Here is a 22849-nt window from a genome sequence, read left to right as displayed (position 1 = left end):
CAAATCTAAGCTAAACACATCCCGACTCCAGCTCTGTTCTTACCACACAAACATGATGCTGATATTGATCTTCTCATCTAAGCCCTCGGAAAGAAAGCAAATAAACACATTTCTCAAGATGCCAAACTATTCCTCAAAGAGTTGAGGTCTGCAAAGAGGCCTGAATTCTCAAATTAGGGTAAAGGTTAAGGTAGCAGTTTAACATAAACAGCCACTGTATCTGTGTTATACATACTGTACTATACAGCCAAAAGTATGTGGACACTTGTCTAAATTAGTTTGATTCCGATAAACAGAAATCTTAATATAATACACACAATTCTGGACAATATTTTGCTTCCAATTTTGTGGGAACAGTTTGGAAAATACTCTTTCCTGTTTCAACATGTTACAGCAGCAGATTAATGCTCATAGTCTTGGAATGAAGTGTTTAAAAATCACATACAGGTGTGAATATGCTGTTAGTCTTCGTGCAAATTCACAGTTTAAGTCAGAGCAGGAAGGTCAAGACAGCTGAGTTCAACCTAAGATAAACAATTTTCTCCCCAGGATAGTTTGACACAGATTAAGTCTGTAACCTCTGGGTTTTACACAGATCCAGATTAAGACTTTGACTTCCAGGTTTTACTGACACATCACACTTTAATCCGGATTAAATCTTCACCCTCCGGCTCCCACTCACAGCTCAGTTCGATCCGGATGAAGTCTCTGATGCCCAGGTTTTCCAGGAACACACCGGAGGAGGCCGTGGTTTTGAAGAGGAAGGAAATATCTGCACTCAGCTCTCCGTGAAAGGTGGGAAAGTGGAGGTAGGACGTCTCCTTGTCGAAAAACGCAGCGTTCCAGAAGCTCTCTGAAAAACACAATGAAAACTCACAGTGGATGTTTTTTTTTTTTATGAAAATCACGTAGCAAACAAATGAGCCTCAGCTAATTAGCTTACACAAGGGTATGATTTCTGTTACTCATTTGACTAATCATGCCAAACATTTATTTATCTATCAACTTGGGATGATACAGAATGACTGTAATTACAAATAATTGAAAGAAGGAAAAGCAGCATGCTACTTCGATTTACCTTGTAACTCATTTAATGAGAAGCAAGAATAAAGAGTGTGAAAACTTAAAAGGAAATATGAATTAGCAACAGTCCTGCTAATGATAATTAGCTACTAGATGTTGAGTTACTGTACCCAGAGGAATTCGTTTAGCACATAATTGGCAGGTGGAATAAAATATTAAATACCTTATCCTGTATTTCCACGTCAACAACAAGCCTCAGAGAATTAGCCTTTCAAAAATAACGAGTTATTATTAATAATTTGTTGCTTGATAGTTGTAGATCGCTGATTTGTTGGATGTGGATCATTCAAATTAAAATTTCCCATAATACGAGGATTTCTGTCATCTCCCCATCAAGTGTAACCAAGCAACCACAGCACTGAGCAAGACTTACTGTCTCCATGACAACGGAGAGGTCCCACCCTGTAGGCAGCTTCTGACCCCGGCCTCTGGATGTCACCCAGCAGTAGAGACCTGATGGGGAGGCTGTCCTTATGGGTCAGCAGGCCGGAGTCTTCGGTCCTGGAGGAGGAAGAGGCAGACAAGAAAGTGGATGAAAAGAGAGGAAGAGGTAGAGTGGAGGAAAAAAGAGGGAAGAGATGACAATGAAAAAGAAGGGGGACAAAGAGACAGAAAAGAAACAGGGAAGGGGATGAAGAAGAAACAGGAGCATGAGGAGAAAGAGGGGAAGAGATGAAGAAGGAAAGGGAGATGAAGAAGGAGGGGAAGACATAAAAAGAAGAGGAAGGAGGAGGAGGAGAAAGTGGGGAAGATAAAGGAGAAGAAGGAGGGGGATATGGAAGTATGGAAGGGGAGGGAGAAACAGGAAAAGTAAGAGGAAAGAAGATTGAAGGAAGTAGAGGAGAAAAATACAATAAGGAGTAATTGCAAAAGAAGAAGACATGGAAGATGAACGAAAGGAAAGAAGAGGAGGAGGAGGAGAACATTAAAAAGGAAGAAAGTGGAAGCAGAAGTGACTTCAAATTGTAAAGCTAAAAGCTAAGAGTATCAATAAGCTGACACAACCTGTTTTGTGTCAGACAATGTTTCATCATTTTAAATGTGAGCCAGATCGTATCAAAGCTCAACACTCAACACTCCACCTCTGCCCATTTCTGTGAAAGCTTTTTCCAAAATGAACACTGCAGACAGCTGAGTGAGCAGCTCTGTCCATTTACGCCAATGTGCAGCCTTCTGATAATCTACATGTCAATCTTGTTGTCAGGTGAGAATTAATCATATACAGTACGCGTCTACGCGTATACAGCTGTGAGAATCTAATGAATGGTCTGTAAAAACAGTGTCAGCATTGAGCAGTCTGACAGTTTGGACTGGGAGATGACAGAAAGATGGAAGAAACAATTACAACAGCTAGAGTTTCACAAAGGTAAAATCTACTAAAAAAAGCTGTTGTATTTGAGTGCATTTATAAACAAATATCCATCTAATTTGGCATGTGTTTGCCTGTCAACACCAACAAGAGCAAACTAGCACTAATCATTCAACATATAATAATCACAAACTTGTCTATGTATTTATTTAAGTTCAGTACCACTCCAAGCGGTCAGCGTCACAGTTGCAGTAGTGTTGTGGATCCACACAGTCGCCCTGCAGGCCGCAGGCACACTGCTGGCTGCCTGGCTGAGCTCCGCCCCAGTAAGTCTGGAGACGTCCGGAGCCGGGACCACCAAGCCACCAGCTGAACGGAGACCCCTCTGAAACACACACACACACAAATAGCACCCTTACTGTAGTTTAAACCTGCAGTGCGGAACTTTTACATATAAATGAACGTCCATTACATTCAAGCACTTGCCAAACAAGTTCACACAATGGTGATTAAGCCTGTCACTGAAAGGTAAATCTCTCTGTATTTCACAGTACATAGAATTTTTAAATGTCATGTCAGGCGTGACATACCAGTGCTGGCCGTTTGGCCGTTAATCGTGTGGCGACTTTCCAAATGTCATTAGACTGAATGGATCAAATTCTGATGGTGAAACGAGTAATTTCCCAGGGGTTGTGTGATGCTCAAATCAACTTATCCACCATTTTACAGCCGCAACAATTACAGCCAGTGGTGTACTGGCCATCAGGCATACTGGGACAAATCCTGGTGGGCTGGTGGACCTATTTTACCAGCCCTCTCTGTGTGCCCGTCATTCGGGTTACACATGAGAGCGTGCTGCATGCCTGTTTCAGGCAATCATAGCTGAGCCCTCCCCTTTACTCTCACTGCCAGAAGGGGGAGACAAAAGTCCCGTAGTCCAGCTTTAATATGTCCTACTGTGATACCTTTGAAGAGCTTTTATAGACAAGAGAGCTCACGTATCATATCTTCATATATCATGTCACCAGATGTCAAATCATTTTCTAGAGCTTAGCGAAAAACATGACCCATATATGGATGAATATGTTCCTAAAGATGTTTTGGGCTATAAGGTTTCACGGTTTCATGATTGTTTTATGGAGGAAAAGTTGATCATAGCCATTAAAAGCTTCCCAGTTTCTCAACAACAAGATTTTAGCCTCAGAAACGGCGCTCGGAGGACACATGCATCAACTGTTGGTGTTGGATGATACCTTTGAACTTGTCTGATTGATTGTCTCTGTTTACTTTCAATTACTGTACTGCAACCTGATTACAGCTTGATGCAATGACTTAAAATTACATCATTAGATAGGGGAACCAAAACAACAAAAAGTGAATTATCTGAATGACGCAGCTTGTTTTTCTTGGTCAAACCGCTATTCACATGTTACTGGAGGCTCTTACACCTGATACAAAAGTTGTATCTCAGAGTCACTCTCTACACTGTAAGCCATGCTGTTGTGTCGTAAGATGAACTCTGTTGTGAGAAAATAGCTGACGTACAGAAATTTCTCTCTGTTTTATGGTGTCTCCATCTCCCAGCCTCCCATGATGAAACAGAGGGATGTTTGCCAGCTCCCACCCTAACACTGAATATATTGTTTTTGGATGGAGGGCGATGATGGTATACGGTGAAAAGTGTATTTCACATTGTGAGAGTGCGTAGGTGGAGAGGTCTCAGAGAAGGTGATTGGAAAGGTCTCTGCTGAGTCAGCACCTCTTTATTTTCCCAGAGAAGAGCCTTTATAATGGAACTTCTATTTCTCTACCCATTTCTTTTCTAACACTTTCACTACTTTCATCCATCACTTTATTAGGCCTCCCCCCAGATAAAAAGTTGCTTCATCTCTCATAGCTTTTGTTTTTACGCTCCCACTGGAACCTCTCTCTTATACATAGTCTTTGTAGTTCAACAGGAGAAGAGAAAACTTTGAGGATGTGTTTTCTCAATCAATGGATGTCCACTGGATAACTGGCAATCAAAAGTTTTCTTGGCTTAAAACGTTTATTTTGTTGTCAAAGTTCTGTCTATTGACTTTTCAGTGATTGACTGACTGTTTCAGAGCTACTATATGCTGCTGAAATACACATATCTTTTAATAAGACGAAGTGTGTGAGACTGAACAGGTGCTTAAATGCTAACACTAGCTAGCTAAGTGCTAACATGCCTATGTTTAGCAGGTATTATGTTTACCATGGTTGCCATCTTAGTGAAAAAATAAATAGCCTTGCCTTGGTGTAGCATATTAGCATGCTAACATTTGTACTAACTGTAATTAGCACTAAATAGTGCAGCTGAGGCTGATGGGAATGTCATTAGTTTTGACCTGATGCTGACACATGTGTAAAACTTAAAGGTTTACTAAACATATCAGAATTCACCTTGAGGGAGAAATGAATATCTGCAAAATTTCATGTTAATCCACCTGGTACATGTAGAGATATTTCACTAGATAACTGAAAACTTCAACCTGATGTCGGCAATAGAGGAAAAGTCAGAGGATCACCAAAGTCATAAAGACTCTTCTACTGGGGAGCATGAATGTCTGTACAAAACTTCATGGTAACCCACCCAATTGTTGTTGAGATATTTCGGTCTGGACCAAAGTGGTGGACTGACCAGCCAATTGACTTTACCATTACAATCCACAGAACCATGTCCTTAGCACGGCTGTTGTTCTTGTATATGGACTTTGAAAGTGTAAGGTGTTGTACTTACTGCTACCAAAACAAATTAAATTTAACTTGGCAATCAAAGTGATTCTCACCACCTCTGAGTCAATACAAGACAACACATGACTAACAAAGAAAACAATGCTCAAACTCAATACTCATTCTAAAAGGATGAGGTAAAAATCCTACACAATCAATTTGTCTGAATCATTTCTGAAAGCCGAGAAAATCCCTGCAACCTGCAATAAGTTTGGAGCAAGGACAGTAATTATTTTGTTCTTTGTGATTGAGAAAGAGAAAAACGTGTGGAGTCTTACTTTACAGAGTCTGCCTAACTAAGCTTTCATTAACTTTTGCTTAATAAAAAAGTAAAAGTTTACTTTTACTTTTTGACCCCCAGCATTTCCAAGGGGTATTATTGTTTGTGCTGCTGTCATAAAGACAACTGGATCACTTTCCATTTTCCTCAGAGTCTAGCTCTGTGAAAAAATGATCAACACCACTTTGTAAATAATAGAGATAAAAAAGCAGGGTAACTGCAGAGGTAAATTGAAATTGTCACAATTTTATATTGAATTTAGGAACAGGCAAAAGCTATTGTAATGTTGTGCATTTCATAGCAATAACATAGTTTGAGTAACATTGCTTTGCACAAACAAGTAACTACAGCAGGGGTTGGTGTCGGAGTGGAGGGGGAGTAACGTTAGAAGAAGACATTAGGAGAAAAGGCATGAGTTTGTTCATCATTTAGTCTATAATGGAGACATGAGAGCAGATAAAAATTCTTTAGTTTGTGTTGAGAAAAGATCCAAGATCCAGTATTGTCTGGCTGTAGGGTTGGTAGCTTAGCTAACTGAGCTACTGTAGCTTATGGGAAGAAAATCCGCTAGAAATCAAAAGACAAGTTTATTCATGTAGTATACTCAATGCAACTAAAATGTGGTGTATGCAGATATAAGTAGTGTGCAATCAGATCTACCTGTGTAATATTCCACATTTATCATATAGCAATAACACAATAGAAAAAGGTTGGCCACCTAACAAATTATTATATATATATATATGAGATATAGCTATCGATAGCTACCGGGGAAAACAAAAGTGCTATCTTCCGCCTCTTTTGGTTTGCTTAATGGTTGACGCACTTCACACACAAACACATTTGTGCTGTAAATCGAGCTTTCTGTACCTGGCGCCAAACAGAATTGCATAGTGAAAGCAAGCTTATAGGGAACCAATCTAAAAGCTGATGGTGTTGTCATTCTACAGCCATTACACTGTGCAATCAACATTTATTTCATAATGTTAGTTAACAGCCATACTAATTTAGCAGCGGGTCCCAGTTCTTCCAGGTGAGCAGCTGTCTATATAATGTAATGTATATTTAATATACTATAATGTCAGTCTAATATAGGAGGATATATGCAGCACACCTTTCTTGGATAAACAAACAGGCCTCACCTGGAGTGTTGAGGAGGCGGGACTTTCTGCAGTGGTAGGACAGTTCCTGTTCGCAGTGCTCTGATTGGCTGATGACAGCCAATAGCTGCTCCTCTTCAGTCGAGTAATCAAAGTGGACTGAGTGCTGATTTCTACCTGGAGATGGTCTGAGTCTGGTCAGCTCTGTGTTGTTGTGCTGGATCACCATCCATGTGTTCTCCTCTGGTGGGGGATAGATATATAGATAGATACTGATTATTCTTATTGATTACCTCCTTAATTGCTGCTATTGATTATTATATGGCCTCGTCTCTCCTATATATTGTGTCATACACTTGCCTTTGTGAGTCATGAACTATTAAAGAAAAGACAAAAAGTTTTTATTTATTTATTACAGGCCCTTGGCTTAGCTTAGCTTAGCTTAGCTTAGCTTAGCATAAAGACTGGACACAGGGGGCAACAGCTAGACCAAAAATATACCCACTAACTCCTCTAAAACTTACTAATTACCATGTTGTATCTCGTTAGTTTAAACCATATAAAAAATGAAATGTAAAAACTTCAAATTGTGTTTTTTTTTTGCAGGGAGTTTCGTGGTTACCCGTATCCTGCTTAGTGACTAAATTAACATACTTAACCAGGCTACCTTGTACAAATAAATGAATAGAACATCTTGAACTTGAATGGCAGTTAAACGAACAGGAAGCAGAAAATAGAGGATCAAAAAAATGAGGATTATCATCACTATTTAGATATATTAAAGTCGACAAATTATATGAAGCGGTGAGACGAAAGACGGAGTGTCATCGTTATTTATATTTATATGATTATACAAATGACATGAAGCATTGAGACTCAGAGGAATGAAGGGAGACGGAGAGATTGGGGTAGAAGGAGCTTGGGATGGAAGATAAAGTGGATCAGAGCATCATCATTTACAATTATGTAAATGTTAATCATAAAAAACACTGAGTGATGATGGGATGATGAAGAGTGTGTGTGTGTGTGTGTGTGTCACCTGTCATGTTGCAGTAGACCAGCTGTGGTTTGATTGGTCCGCTGCCGTCCACATCAATATAAAAATGTCCCGACGTGTTGCCGTTATGTTTGTACGCCTCGCAGGACTGTTCGTACACAGCTGGGAGGAAAATAATGAGATCAGCCTCAACAGTCGAATCAACGTAAATGACATCAACATCGACTGTGGAGGATTATGGGTGCTGCTTCATACGTATGTATCACCACTAAATCACAGTCTCAAAACCAGTGTGAAGAAAATAATCTGAGGTTTTATTCCTGCAGCGGCGTCCCATAAAGTAAAGATGAATCCAACCGGAGAGGACAGTGATGACTGATGGGAAAACAAAGACTAAATAAAAGAAAGACCTTTATCAGTCCTGCCTTCTTCCTCTCTCTCTCCATAAGTCTTCCTCCCCTCCTCTCTCCGCCTCACACTCACATACATCAGTGTATCCTCTGCAGTCAAAGAATCAAGCCCTTCAAGTCAAATCCATATCTAAAGGTTCCCACACTCTGCTCACCTGTTTATCTCTCTTGTTCTCCGCAGCTTTAAGACCTTTTAGTCATCACATCAGTGCGGTTAGAAAAAGGTTTTCACAGTAATAAAAATGACACTGAACTGTGTGGGAAACTTTCGAGGATTTGACTCGAGGCAATCAGCACAGAACCAGTAAATCTCAAGCTCACCTCACAGCTGCAGGTTGTTTTATCCTTTCAGTATTTGCCTGTTTAGGCACAACTATGGTCTCATTAACCTCCATAATATCACTCACCGACAAATATGATACTGTAACCTCCCGTATGAGAAAGAATGATTGAATATAGCTCGAATGGGGGCAGTCTATTAACGGGATGATTCCAGTTTATGACAAAGTTTATGACAGTTTATTTTTGTAGTTTTGGTCATAATTTCTACTTGTTATGTTAATATGGTAATCACCAATGTAATCTGGGAACACAACAACATTGCTAAAAGAAAGTCAGATGAAGCAAGAAACAGATCAGAGAAACAGAAGTAACCTATTTGCAGTGGTTTAATGTAACATAGTACATTTACTCAAGTACCATTCTTAAGTACACATTTGAGGTACTTGTACTTTACTTGAGTATTTACATTTTATGCTACTTTGTACTTCTGCTCCACTACATTTATTTGCCATTTATAGTTACTAGTTGCTTTTCAGATGATGATTTGACATAAAATAATATATTTTAATATTCTAACTGTTGTTTAAATTGTCTGCTCTTTTCTTTTCTTTAAAAAAATATGATGCATTTTGGGTGAAAGGTGCTATAAAAATAAAGTGTATTATTATTATAGAGAAACATACACTAATAACATATGATGCAGTGCTATTACTAGTAATCTACCCAAAGTATCTTAGAAGTTTTTGTTAGTGATAAAAACAAACAATATAATATACTACAATAACATAACACTTGAAAAGAAGCCAGTCTGCATAATAAGTACTTTTGAATTAAACTAATTTATTTGAAGGTACAATTACAGTAAGTCAGATTTAAACCAGAGAGTTGATCTGTAGACGGTAATGGATGTTTACCACAGACAGTTTGGGTAAAAATCTTATAGTTTGCCTTTGTTTGTTAGGAGTTTGTTTAAAACCTATCTGAGTGTGTGACTGCTCATATTTCTCACCATGTCAGACTTTTTTTTAGCTGTGTCGCCACATTCTTAGACCTTAAGAATTAGGTTCTTAAGGTCTAAAAGTTATCGTTTCAGAAATGTACCCAGGCGGAAAAAAAACACTCTTTGTTATTTGACACTGTAAATGAAAGTATGAGATTGTACCAGAGAGAGAGAGAGAGTTTAATTTAATCTAATTTTTGTAGATTTTTTTCTGTTTGAGTTGAAATTCTGCAAGAGGAAATATCTTCCTTCATTACTCAGTTTGACACACTGCCTCTCAGTTGTTCCTCAATTTTTATTTCATCAGTCTCATCACAGATCTTCTCTACTTCTCTCTTTCCCTCTTTCTATTTGTCTTGCTGTACATGTGGTGATGTTGTTTGACTGACAGGTGACTTACAGCTGTGGCAGGTTGCTCCGCTGTAGCCGCTGTCAGAGCAGTTACAGTGGAAGATGGTCCAGGACTGACTGCAGCGGCCGCCATGTTCACATCGACTGGGAGAACACCTGAGAGAGAGAGAGATGGAGAAAGAAACGGAGAGAATGAACAAAAACGACCCTATTCTGAAAAAGATTTCCTTCTTTTTATGGCAAATTGAACTTTTGGAAACAAAATTCTCCTGGATTTTCTGCCAAATATCTTTCTACATAAGACCAAAGAGGTAGTCGTCTCCAAACACTCTGTTCATTTGTTAATGTCAACAGGAGTGAACATTTTAAATTAAACATTTATAGTTTAGCTGAATCGCTTGTGTTTTGCTCAAGAGCAGTTTAACAGTATAAACTTGCTGTAGTGCATTTGTACACAAATTACTCAGTTAAAGTGAATATCCAATGGATTTAGTATTGGGAGAACTGGATACAGTGGTCTAAATTTGCCCCACGATCTTTACAATTACATGTTTTTCGGGCTTCCATGTTTTCAGGCCCATGCTAACTCTAACTGAGCAGACTTCCTGCTGGCTCCCAGTACACATTAATAATTTACTAGTACTGATACGCTCTCTAATTTTGTAATAGCAACCACAAATCCATAAATTGGATTTTGAAACTCAACTGTAAACTGTGCTGTTTCAAAATATTTCAGTGAGCTGGAGGAAAACTTTGGGATTTAGAGGCACAATCAAATTTAAATGGTTCATAGTAACGCAGGTTTACATGAGTAGTTTAATACCAGAACTACTGTCATGATGGATGTTTGATTACAGTAAAGAGCCTCTCTGAGCCACTTTGTGTAGATGTGGAAATGTTCTGATGCTGTAAAGAATGAGTTGTTTTCCACCATTTCCACCATGATACTTCCTTTATAAACCCATCACTTTGCACCCAACTGATCACTGCATTAGGATAAACACACTGACAGAAATCAGACAAATGTTACAGAATAGGGTTACACCGTCTGATCAGCCTTAGTGCTATCAAGGCTGATAGTAATCTTATTAAGTGGATCTGGTATTGGCTATGATTTGACTGAATACAAATGTTTGCTGTATTAAAGTTCTGTGTGTCCACGATTACTTACATTCATTTAGTCATGGCGGGCTGCCAAACTTGGCTTCATGTTATCATAAAGTTGATCCCATGGAGTTCCACACACTGTGGTTTACAGATTTTAATTTTGGAAAAGGAGAGTATTGGTATTGACTCAATAATCTGTATTGGCAGATATTCTGAGTTGAGATACTGGAATCAGTATTGAGACAAGAAAAGTTGGATTGGTGCATCACTAATGCAAACGATACCTTCTGGAGTAATTTAAAAGATGAGTGAAGAGTGTAGGATAGGTTATATATTCTTACTCTAATTTCAACCTAAAGATAACTCTGATAAGGTAAAATTAAGTTTAGATGTGATGGTACCTTTTAAATTTATGTGACAATGTACTGTATCACACCGTCCATGCAACATAACCTATAATACAGTTTATTAGTCAATCTTGATCATTCACAGAACACACTGTGGTAGAAAGAAGCTATGAAAAAAGCTGAAAACCTAGATATGCCTTAATGTGTTTTACAATCAGATTATTCAAGTGCACAAAAAAAGCAAAAGGAACTATCACATGATCACACCTTTGACTTTGGGGTGACAGAATATTTGAAAGCACCAAGCAATCTTACAGCAATCGTACTTATAAATATCCTGATAATTTGGGGGAAACATGCTTTTAAACTCCCAACCAGCTTTCAAAGAGAGAAAGTCATTTTATCAAACAAAACGGCCCATTTGTTAAATGTAGATTTCCATTTCATGGAGGGAAAAACCTTTTAGTCAAAGCTCCTCAAGGTTATTTATTTATTCAAATATACTGTTATATATAAAGAGTGTAAGAGGCAGCGGTGGCTGGCCAATAGAGGGCACTAGGGTGCCACCCTTAACAATAATTACCTATTTTAAGTATGTGTGAGTTTAAAATGTACAATAACGTTCAATATATAACATATGGATCATTATGTTTTGGGGAAAATTTGCCTCCTGTTCATCCCCTCTCTCTCAATATCTCTTCAGGGGCAACAGGAACATCGCCCAGTCAGTGCAGCAGCACAGCCAACTGCTGACACAAGATATTCACATAGAAACGTAAATTTAGGCCTTCGTCCAGTCGCTACACCACTGGATGAAGGCCACAGGATTGTGGTGAGGAAACACAACGAAGAGGTGGATAAAAACAGGCACACAAAGATAATTGACTGTGTTAATTTCTGCGGGACCTTTGAGCTGACCTTGTGAAGCCACAACGAGTCTGAATCCTAAGAGAACCCTGGTGTTTCCAGGGGTTTAGTAGATCCTGTTGCCTCGCTGGAAAGTGTATTGGAGGAACACCTTAAGACAGCTACCATTTTCAAAGGCACCTCAAAGACGAACGTTTGGACTGCATGCTGTCAGTTCTTGAAGATTACATTCTGGAGGAAGTAAAAACTGACAATTATCTCACTATTCAGGCAGATGAGACAGCTGACAACACTATCCTCCCTGAGGGACAACAGAGCAGACTAATCACTCAGGTCTATGACGGGGCTGCTGTGATGAGGGCAGCCACAGGTGGAGTGCAAGGTAAAGGATGTCTATGGAAGTGCACACTCCGTCCACTGCTATGCGCATCAGTTGAACCTCATCACGCAGCGGGCAACATCATACATCCCCAGGATCAGTACTGTTTTTTCAGACCTCAATCGATTTTCTATGTTCTTCTCCTGGTTATTCAAGCGAACCACCACGCTTGATCAAGTGGTGGCACACAGACTTCCCGGAACTTCGACAACAAGGTGGAACTTCCACAGTCATGCTGTTAACACTGTGTTTGAGCGCATGGATGACCTCCTACAGTATTTCCACACCATCAGACTGTGGTAACTTTGATCCTCCGACTGTCAGAGAGGCCGGGGGCTTTGTAAGAATGCTGGAAGATGAGGATTTCTACTTTTTGTTTAACAAGATCATGCCACACGTGGACACACTGTTTAACCAGCTGCAGAAGAGGAACATCGACTCTGTCTACATCAAAGGAAGAAAGAGGTTCACCGACAGCATGCAAACAATCAGGTAAATAATTATTTACCTTTGGCTGAGAAAACATAAAAAAACATGTGCCTCATACCGGCTGAACACACCAGAGCAACTCATAAATACTTGTTTCAACATTTTAAAGACAGTGAGGAGGAAATGCAGTTAGGATGATAATGTAGATACAGTAGTTTATTAAACACAGTACACAATCACAGACTCATTTTATGTGTCCAGGTTAGTTTCTGAAAGAGTAATTGTGGATGGTAACTGGTGTTTTGGACTCGTGTAACTAGCGGTTGGCTACAGAGGTAAGCTATAACATAGTTCTGTTTACAAGACACTCAATTAGATATTTAGGTGTTTATTTATTTTATTATTTATTAATGTGTAAAGATGTATAAAAGTGCCCTCTGCTATGTTTCACTGTCTGCCTTCTTCAGTTCCTGTGTAATAATAAAAGATTATATATTTTTTTTATTTTGTCACCACACAGCTACTGAGGAAGGCAGACACTGAAGTGATTAGATGTGGTTATTTCACATTCCTGATATTAAACAGTAAGCTGTCCTTGCTTGTCACAAAATAACATGCTCATCTTGTAAGAGGATACTGATATCATTATTTAGACATAGAGATGTGAAAATCTAATTCTACTGCTTACTATGTGTACTGCACAGTTTTTTTAAAATTGTATATAATTTCGTAGGTATATGATGCCATTTTGAGTCATGCCAAGGAGCAGTTCCTTTTCACCAAGCTCCTCATCAGCGCAACTGTGGTGCAAGGAGACATGTTCCAGGAATAAGTTGTGGATTGAGCACTGGAAACCACAGAGGAGGCCCATCCCCTGATGAACAAGGCCAAGCTCAAAACAGAAGTGTCCTGATCTATGAGAACGATGAGTTCAAGGCTTACAGTAGTGCACCGTCTCTGTTCCAGTTTTTCATGGAAAACAATCTTCACTGCATCTTCACTGAGACTGTCAGTCTTCTCAAGATTCTCCTCACCACATCCATGACAACAGCAGGATCAGAGAGGTCCTTCTCTACTTTAAAGAGGATCAAGACCTTCCAGAGGAACACCATGACACAGGATCACCTGAATGCTCTGGCTATGCTCTCCATGGAGATAAAACTTATCAACATTCCTGACTTTAATAACAGGGTTATTGAGTGTTTTGCCACTCAGAGGGACAGAGGGGAACAATTCCTGTACAAGATATCAGACACACATATACACACATGCAAGTTCCCCTGAGCCTAGTTTTCTTTGTACATAGTTGACCTTAGCATAAGACATCATCCAGCAATATATGGCTGTCTCTACTCTAGAAATTCTTAGTATTTTGTCTTAATATTGTGTTTTCTAATATCACTGTATATGTTTCTGGAATGTGCACCAAGCAAACACAAACCAGACTCAGTCTGTAATCTATCGATGCGTAATGTACCTTCTATCTGAGCACATCAGAGCTGCAACTAATGATAATTTTCATTATCTATTAATCTGCTGATTATTTTCTTGATTGTTTAGTCTATAGAATGTTTTTAAAATTGTGAAAAAAGCTCCTTGTAATTTACTAGAGCGGTGTTTCCCCTATAATAGCACATGCAGAACCCCTGCCAGGCCAAAGAAAATTTTTTTAAATGCCAAAAATAACACCAAACATCCATTCATTCGGAAAGCTTTTGGGAGCCTCTGAACAGCGCTGTTTTGAAACGCGAGTCAACGTCTGTGTCATTACCTGGGAAACTTCAGGCAACGTAACTCCTTTTAAGGAATAGGGCAGTGCGTAAGCGAGTGAGTGGTTAAGCGAGAGAGCGAGCGTCAGAAAAGTGACGGTGAATGCCAGCGGAGCAGAGGAAAAGGTTAGCAGTAAGTCATCAATTTGACAGTAAATGTACAGTACAGACTACAATGTGTCAGTTAATACATGCTGCAGCTTGTCAAGACCATGAAAAGTCACGCTAAACAGAGAAATAGAGAAGACGAATGAGACAATAGAGAACGGAGAAATGTGTGGCTGCTAATCCCCCTGATGCGCTATTACTGACTATTTCACAGATCACTGGTATCTTGTTTGTGCTAAATTGTATTGGGATGGTTACTGAAACCGACTGAATACGGCACAGCCCCACCTAGAACATTTTTCACCAGCTGCCACTGGTAGGAGGGTCAGGTGTAACACAAGGACTTCAAATAAAACATCTTTTGTTTCAATATTGGTTTTTGCATTCAGGTAAAGTTGTGGGAGGTTATTGGTTGGAAAAAATTAAAAAAAAATACTTCCTTATGTTGACTGGAAAGATGACTTCTGGAGACCATTCATTTGAAACACCTTTCACCCTTCCTCAGAAAGATCAAAAGGATAATTTCATTACCTCACAGACTGCTTTCTTTGCATTTTCTTTCATGTTATATAAATGGAAAAGTTTTGAGAGAATCCTTTCACTTCTCTCCAGCAGCAGATCATCTCTGATTGAACTGAGCTTCTCTTCTAAAGTGCTGCCAGTCTGTTTGAAGAAGCTCTTTAAATGAATCCAGCTCCCAGGGGGGCTTCACTGAAGCGCTCTGTGTTATTTATAGATAAATATCATACCGCTGTAACCATCATGACATCAGTCCTGTGTAGGAGGGAGGTGAGGGATGGGGGGGATCTGGAGGAGGGAGGCGGTGAAAATATAGTAAATTGTGACATATGATGATACGTGAAAAGACAAAGAAAGAAAGAAACAAAAAAAACATTCTAATGCATAGTAATGATATATATGTATATACTACATATGGCAAAGGCTCAAAAACTACCAAGGGAGTTCAGAAAATGCATATTAAAAAAAAATGCATTTACAAGTATTAATTATTCTGTTGCAACTCTAATCCCAGTGGGCCACTGAAGTTAATTAATGACAGCCAGTATTTGTTTTTTTTTTTTTCAATGAAAACATAGTGGTTTATTATTAGAAAGAAAACACAGTAGAGAATGGTAGATAATGTTGGCACCATTGCTGTCAGCAGTAAAAGATAAAGACAGTTGCATATAAACCATACTATTCGATAAAATTGGACACTAAAACATCCAAAAATCTGATTATGCAAGTGTTCTCCTCAAAGGGAATAATAAGTTAACTGTGAAAAACTTGGGGTCTGGACTGATATTCATATTCATGTGTTCCTAAATGGTTTGAACATCAGAGAAGGAAAATTATGGCAAAGGGCGCAGACACGTTCTTGATGCTGAGGTACCAAAATCCTTTTCACTATACAAGTAACTTGTGAGTCCTGATTCACTGCAAACTCAACAGTTCATCTTTGTTCATTAAAATTTGTTGGCATATGACACACATGACATATAAATTGGTTTAGCAGTTTTTATAACCAATGCACATTTTTGTCACATTTGCTTTGGTCTCTGTAAAGATGACTTGCTTTGAAAATGTAAATACTGTGCTTTATCAAGGTGCTGATTGGCATTTAATATGGCCCAATTTTGTAGCAGTGTTTACAGTTGCGGTTAAATTACACCAAGTCCATAATGTGATCACATTATTTCATCAACTCCCTGTACATAGGGTGTTTGGACAAAGGAAAAGTGTTGATGTTAGGGTACCCTTTAAATTCATGTACAAATATTGTACAATTTCTCCAGGTTCCATTGGTTCATTAGGTCAATTAGTTCTTTTTAACCCACAGAAGACTATGTGGTTGAAAGAAGCTCAAAAAAGCTGAAAACCTAAATATTCTTAGTTACAACAACACTAACTTTGGGAAGATATATTGCTGTTGTCATTTTCAATCATGTGAGCACCTTAATTGAAATTCCATTCGATTGTATTTGGGTTGTGGCAGAAATCTCAGAGACAGACAAAACATCAGCAAATAAAACTAAGACTATCTGTATCCATGGCTAGGTACCACTAGAGGTCAAAGCTCACCTTGAATCCATGACCCTAAAACCTACAAATCAAGCTTGAAATCTTGGTGTAGTTATAGACAAAATCAGCCTACTACCACCTTAAAAACATAGCAAAAACTGAAGGATTTTCTATCTAAACAAGATACAGAAAAACTGGTTCATGTGTTTATTTTCAGTAAGATAGACTATTGTAATGGTGTCTTCACAGGTCTTAGCAAAAAATCAATCAGACAGCTGCAGCTCATTCAGAATGCTGCTGCCAGAGTCCTCACTATCACCATGAAAATGGAGCACATTACACCAGTCTCTTCAATCACTGCACTGGCTTCCTGCGTGTCAAAGGATAGATTTTAAAATCCTATTACTGGTCTATAAAGCCCTAAATGGTCTCGGGTCCCAAATACATTTCTGTTATTCTTGCATGTTATGACGCACCCGGACCCCTCAGGTCATCTGCGACGAGTTTACTTCAGTGTTCCCAAGATCAAAACCAAGCAAGGTGAAGCAGCTTTTAGTTTCTATGCTCCTTACCTGTGGAATAAACTTCCTGAATACCAGAGGTCTCATTTAAATCAGGGCTTTTAAATCATTATTGTTCAATGTATTTCTATGCCCTTGTAAAGCACTTTGTATTGCCTTGAGTCTGAATGATTCTATATAAATAAAATTAAGGTAAAAATAAGGTAAAATGACGCTGATGATGTCACATGTTTAATGTACAAAATTTATATTGCACCTTTCTAGTCTTCCAACAACTCAAAGCACTTTACACTACTGTACACGCTGACATTCACACATTCACACACTGATGGCAGAGGCTGCCATGCAAGGTGCCAACCTGCTCATCAGGAGTTCTAATGCTCAATGACACACACCGACGGCGAAGCCTTCGGGAGCCTTCGACATGCGCACTGGAGGATTCTGGGTTCAAACCGCCGATCTTCTGATTAGTTGACAACCCTGTACCAACTGAGCCACAGCTACACATTAAGACTTCATTCTGCTAAACTAAGACAAAGACAGACAGTGAAGGACGGGAATATGAGATGATTCGTAACAGTATTTTTATCAACACTGGTTGTTTTCCATCTGTTCCAGGACCGGCTGGCACCTCCAGGAGGTTTCTCACACACACACACACTCACACTTTTACATTGTTGGTATTTGCAAGGCTTGGCTTTATGTGTATGTTATACTGTTCCCTTTTTTTTTTTTTTTAATCTGTCTTTATATTCATAAAAGCATGTTTTGGCTCAGTGTGTGTACTTATATAAATGCATTTGACAGTGTTCGAGTGTGTTTACCCAAACCAAGGCAGGGATATTAAAGAGAAAACACATGACTGTACAGAATCTGCAACTTCCCCTTTATTTAGATAAAAGCCCTGACTCAGCAACCTGTCAGCTTGCTACAGTGTGATTTTTTACCTCCATTTATCTCTTTACTGCTTTAATCTAAGAGTAAGCAGGAGCCTCGAGATAAAGCACTTAGCTTCCACTTTAAATTCACATTACCACACTAACCTCGTAGTGCTTGGCCTGCTTTTTATGTTACTGTTTAGTGTTTGTGTGGGTGAGAGAGTTATGGGCAGGATTTCAGGACTGTGAGTGTTCATATAATCAATCTCACTGTGTCTATAGTGACATCTGATCTCTGTCACATATGAATCTGACTATTGCTGAGCTTTGAAGTAAGTCTAAATGAATATTCTATTGCACTGTTAAGAGCAATGAAACACATTTAGGCCTGAAACGAATTCTACTTAAACACATAAACACAAACAAGGATCAGCTTACTCGTTGCAAACACGTTCTTATTTAGCCTGTAGGTTTAATTTCTGTAGTTAGCTTTTTGGCCACTTGGGGGCAGCAGAAAATTGATATGGTGAACTTGTTAGAAAACTGTTGCTTATTTACTTGTCCAGCAGTTACGGAGCAACATTATCATTCATTTGGAGTCGTGTTTCTGTCCAATATTTACTCTCTTTTAGCTTTGTCTTTGCTCTCTACCAACTCCTGAGGGAAATATCGCACTCTTTAGCTGCTAAATGCTCCACTATGTTCACCAGCTCGTCACTAACTGTGTCTGTTTGCCGTTTGGTGCTGGGCAGGTAGTGTACAATGGATCTTTAGGACTTTTTCTCTGAAAACAGCTGCCGGCTGCAGCCAAATTCGATGCAACAATTAAATATGAAAGACGAGAAGCGCTGTTGACTTCAACTGAAACTGTCACATTTTGGGTCATTAGTCACTTTCATTAAGTGTCAATGAGAAAACTTATCACATCACCAGGATGGCCGAGTGGTTAAGGCGTTGCACTCAAGATGCAATGGATATAGATCCTCGTGGGTTCAAATCCCACTCCTGGTATTACTCCACCATGTAGGAAAGGAAACACAGACATCTAGAATGTACTGCTAGAAAAACAAATTATTCCAGAAGCTACAACAAGTAGTGTTCATGCTTTACATAAGCACACAAAGCATGTTATAATCTACTTAACTCTCATGTCAATGTAGAGGTCACTACCAGCAAGAGACACCTTGTCATACTGGGCGGCAAATGCCTGAACAGAGGTGCAATAGCACAATTCACTGCAAGACTTAAAACTGCAATTTATATAAAGACGTTAAGTGTATGAGTATTTTCAAATGCAGCAACTCGTGAAATCAACTTTGTGGACCTTGATGCATCAGTGTTCATGTGAGTGCACAGTGTATATTTGAAGCTTTACACATCCTTATAGACAATCACATTTTGGGTCATTAGTTGAGACGTATGAGAATTATCAAAGACTAAATGAGTAATCAACACTTTCCTTTGTGCTTCAAGCATCAAAGGTATCGATCAGTTCAGTGTATTTTGTGTCAGTGGGATAACTGTCACCGGGTGTCACCAGGATGGCCGAGTGCTTCGGGCACTCAAGATGCAATGGACACAAGTCTTTCTGTTTATACGTTAAGGGAAGAATTATTATTACATTACATTTCCCCATACTTTCCATCAGCTAAGATTAAAAAGGGTGTATGGTATCGTGGTCAAATATTGAGATGGCTGAGTGGAGGGCGTTGGACTTAAGATCCAATGGGCAGAGGGCTATGTGGGTTAAATCCTGACTCCTGGTATGATAAATATGAATAAAAAGTGTTAATGTACGCTCTCTCTCTTCCAAGCCCTTGATGTCTTTAGAACTGATGCTTGCTTTGACAGACTGTGGCTTGGGTTATGCTAGCAGTGCTTTCATCCCAAAGACAGGCTGAAAGCACTGCTGTCACAGAAAAGGGCAAGACACGATATCGTTGAAATATGGGGTTAATGGCACACATTTCCAGACTGTTTCTCCTGGAAGGTATTCATAGTCTTACACTTGGTTGTACTTATGAAAGGTTACAGAAATAGTTGTGTAATGAATGAAAAAACAGAGCTTGAAAGAGAAATTTAAACCTTGCTGACTTTCTAATCTCCATACATCTGGGGCATCATTTATAAAACAGCATGTGCCAAAAAATAATCAGATTTATAAAACTGCGCACATGCACGAATGCATGCATTTTTCCCTTCATAAATCATAATCAACTCAAAAATGTGCACTCAAAGACAAACCTCATATCCCACCCCATACGTGCCCACAATTAACTTTAAATGGTCGATGCAAAAGCCCTCATGAATATTGATGTACATGTTGTACAGTCCTGTGGTGAAAGGCAGCAGTAAATGAGGAAAGTTTAAGAGGCTGACGGCTGCAACAGCTGTTCATGCAATCGGTGAAACAAACGAAACAATTCCCGAAATTAAACAAAGTGGTTAGACATGGAGGTAGATGCCAAGAAGTGCATTGCTGGAAACTGTCAGAGTATGAACTAGTGGAGGCACTGCGTGGTATTTGTTAAGCATCTACTGTATATAGACACATACATGACTGATAAGACTACACACTCAATATCTAAAATACAATAAACACTGTATTCATTTATATTTACTCCAAAATCCAGCATACAGGTGTTTCTCTAATTTACACAATCCATTTATGAATGCAGGTAGTGAGGATGTGCTGGTGAGGTGACTGGAAAAAGCAGAATGTGTGTCACAGCCACCACAGTGTCTCCAGTGCGCTGTGTGTGCCTGCCAGCGCAGTCATGTGATCACTGCAGCGATTTTACACATAAAAACTATATGAAAAGTAAAATTGTACTTGGTGATATATGCACAGTATTAGAAGATATTTTTAAAAATCTATTAGTGCTCTGTTCTGCAATTCTTTAGAGTTGTTTGATGTCATCTTGGATTTGGATTTGGACTTGGAAAGGCAAGCCAGACTTTCCAGAATCATGTCACCTGCCACTTCTTGGCATCATCCTGGCCTTTCAGCAGCACTGTGCTGCTCCACAACTGACAAGTGTGAGTAGCATACAGCCCAGCCCTCTCCTCTGCGCTCTGGGGGTTGGGAACATGGTGGTGAGACAGCACGTTGCACTCAATAATTCATTAATAGTTCAATAATAAATCACAGATGTAATTGGTTAAGATTTGAGTTGGTTTATATCTTTTAAAATTGAAAGGTGCTCATGGAATAATCATGGCTCACTACAAGCACAAGCACAAGTAACACTGCTGGCTTGTTTATGATAAAGTTGATCTATAATTAACATTTGATATTATGTGAAATTAAATGTGTGAGAGGAATCATTATATAGTCTGGCTTCAATTCACCACCTCACCGTCTGCATTGCCAATTTCCCCTGTCTCCAAAATGTTCGTACGCCTGGGTGAGAGTTTCTGCACAGGTGCACACATTCTCCTGTCAAGTTTGTTTTTATAAATTCCAACTTTTTTAACCTCAGGATGTTTGCATTGACAAATTGGCCTTGTCTGGTCACATTTTTTACCAGACTGACCTTTGACCAAGTGATTAGTAGACACATTTTTATTTGCATCAAATCAACCTGCTTTTTACAATCCTCTTAAAATGACAGCATCTCAATGCTCTTGATTAGCTTGCTGGAAAGATAAGAGTAGCATTATCTTCACATTGAATGTCACTGATGTAACCAAGATGGCCAAGTTGCACTCAAGATCCAATGGACACAAGTCTGTTGTTTCAAATGACACTCCTGGCATTTAATTTCTTTTGTAAGATTTATATTTCCCAAACATGTTTGCCAAAGTCTTTCAATCACCATGTATTGAATAAGTATCATGTACTAATGTGAATTGAACCAGGATGGCCGAGTGGTTAAGGCGTTGGACTTAAGATCCAATGGGCAAATGCCCACGTGGGTTCAAGCCCCACTCCTGGTATTTATATATATTTTGACAGTGAGACTGCCATCTCAGAGAGGAAAAGAATGGTCACTGCTCCTTTGACCACAAACATGCAGACTGTAGTGTTCACAGCTTTCCCATGAATGAAGCCAGAAAAACCCATAGTTTATGATTCAAGTATACAACTGACAAAGCCCAGCTCGCTTACTGCAAACAGGATCTTTGTATTTAATGTTTATTTTTACATCCATGTGGAGGTCGACACCAACAACAAGTCCACAAGGGAGCAAAACAAATCCATTGAGACAACTTCAAGTAAAACTATCAGCTGAAATTCAAAATGCAAAACCAACCAACAATTGCATAACAACGTCACACTACTTCCACCACAAGATGTCTCTGATCAGGAAAACATACATTTAGGTTGTGTTTGAAGAAATGACTTATGCTGTCATTGTTGGTGGAGACAGTCAGAAGCAGTCATGTCATCCGGATGAGCAGTTCACTCAATACTACTACTCTTACATCTGGTATTAACCATTTGTTTGGAGAAGATCACTGCACACTCATGACAAAGCTGAGCCACAAAAAAGGGCCTTTTCTTGGACAGTAAGTCTACCATGTAAGTTGGGAAAACATGGTAATTAGATCACAAATATTATGTCTAGTGTGTTGTTTATTTTCACAATGGCATTAGTGTGTGCGTTGAACTGGTGCAATCAACACAGTGGATTACATGAAATCCAATTTTCAGATAAGACACAGTGGTGTCTTATCTGAACATTATGAATATTTGAGGTGGTGGGCAAAGACACTTCTTGTTTATGTTATGAAAGAATGAAATAATCAGTCGTCAAGTAGTTTGCTAGCGTGAATAAATCATTTGAAAAAGTTCACAATGCACAACTCACCATTTCATCAGTACTGATGGTTGAGACGGCATCCCTCCTCAA

General features: G+C 39.1%; 1 protein-coding gene and 2 non-coding genes across 5 annotated transcripts in view; 2 read left to right on the top strand and 1 right to left on the bottom strand.

Annotated features, from left to right (window-relative positions):
* The window catches only part of LOC122993073 (contactin-associated protein-like 4), a 135141-nt gene that overhangs the window by 31057 nt on the left and 81235 nt on the right, over positions 1-22849 (bottom strand). For all 3 annotated transcript variants that reach the window (XM_044366932.1, XM_044366931.1, XM_044366930.1), the window contains exons 11-16: positions 9616-9722; positions 7566-7685; positions 6569-6769; positions 2615-2777; positions 1457-1584; positions 683-853 (exon numbers count right to left, since the gene is read on the bottom strand). In XM_044366932.1, the coding sequence (XP_044222867.1) occupies positions 683-853; positions 1457-1584; positions 2615-2777; positions 6569-6769; positions 7566-7685; positions 9616-9722 (890 nt within the window). The remainder of the gene's footprint in view (positions 1-682; positions 854-1456; positions 1585-2614; positions 2778-6568; positions 6770-7565; positions 7686-9615; positions 9723-22849) is intronic.
* On the top strand, positions 18922-19004 carry trnal-caa. The gene has a single exon. It is a non-coding gene; the product is annotated as a tRNA-Leu (tRNA).
* trnal-uaa lies at positions 21850-21932 on the top strand. Its single transcript has one exon. It is a non-coding gene; the product is annotated as a tRNA-Leu (tRNA).

The sequence above is a fragment of the Thunnus albacares genome, chromosome 12 (genome assembly GCF_914725855.1).
Source record: "Thunnus albacares chromosome 12, fThuAlb1.1, whole genome shotgun sequence".
Taxonomy (NCBI): domain Eukaryota; kingdom Metazoa; phylum Chordata; class Actinopteri; order Scombriformes; family Scombridae; genus Thunnus; species Thunnus albacares.
Note: the sequence above shows the minus strand (reverse complement) of the source record. Positions and strands in the feature narration are given on the sequence as shown.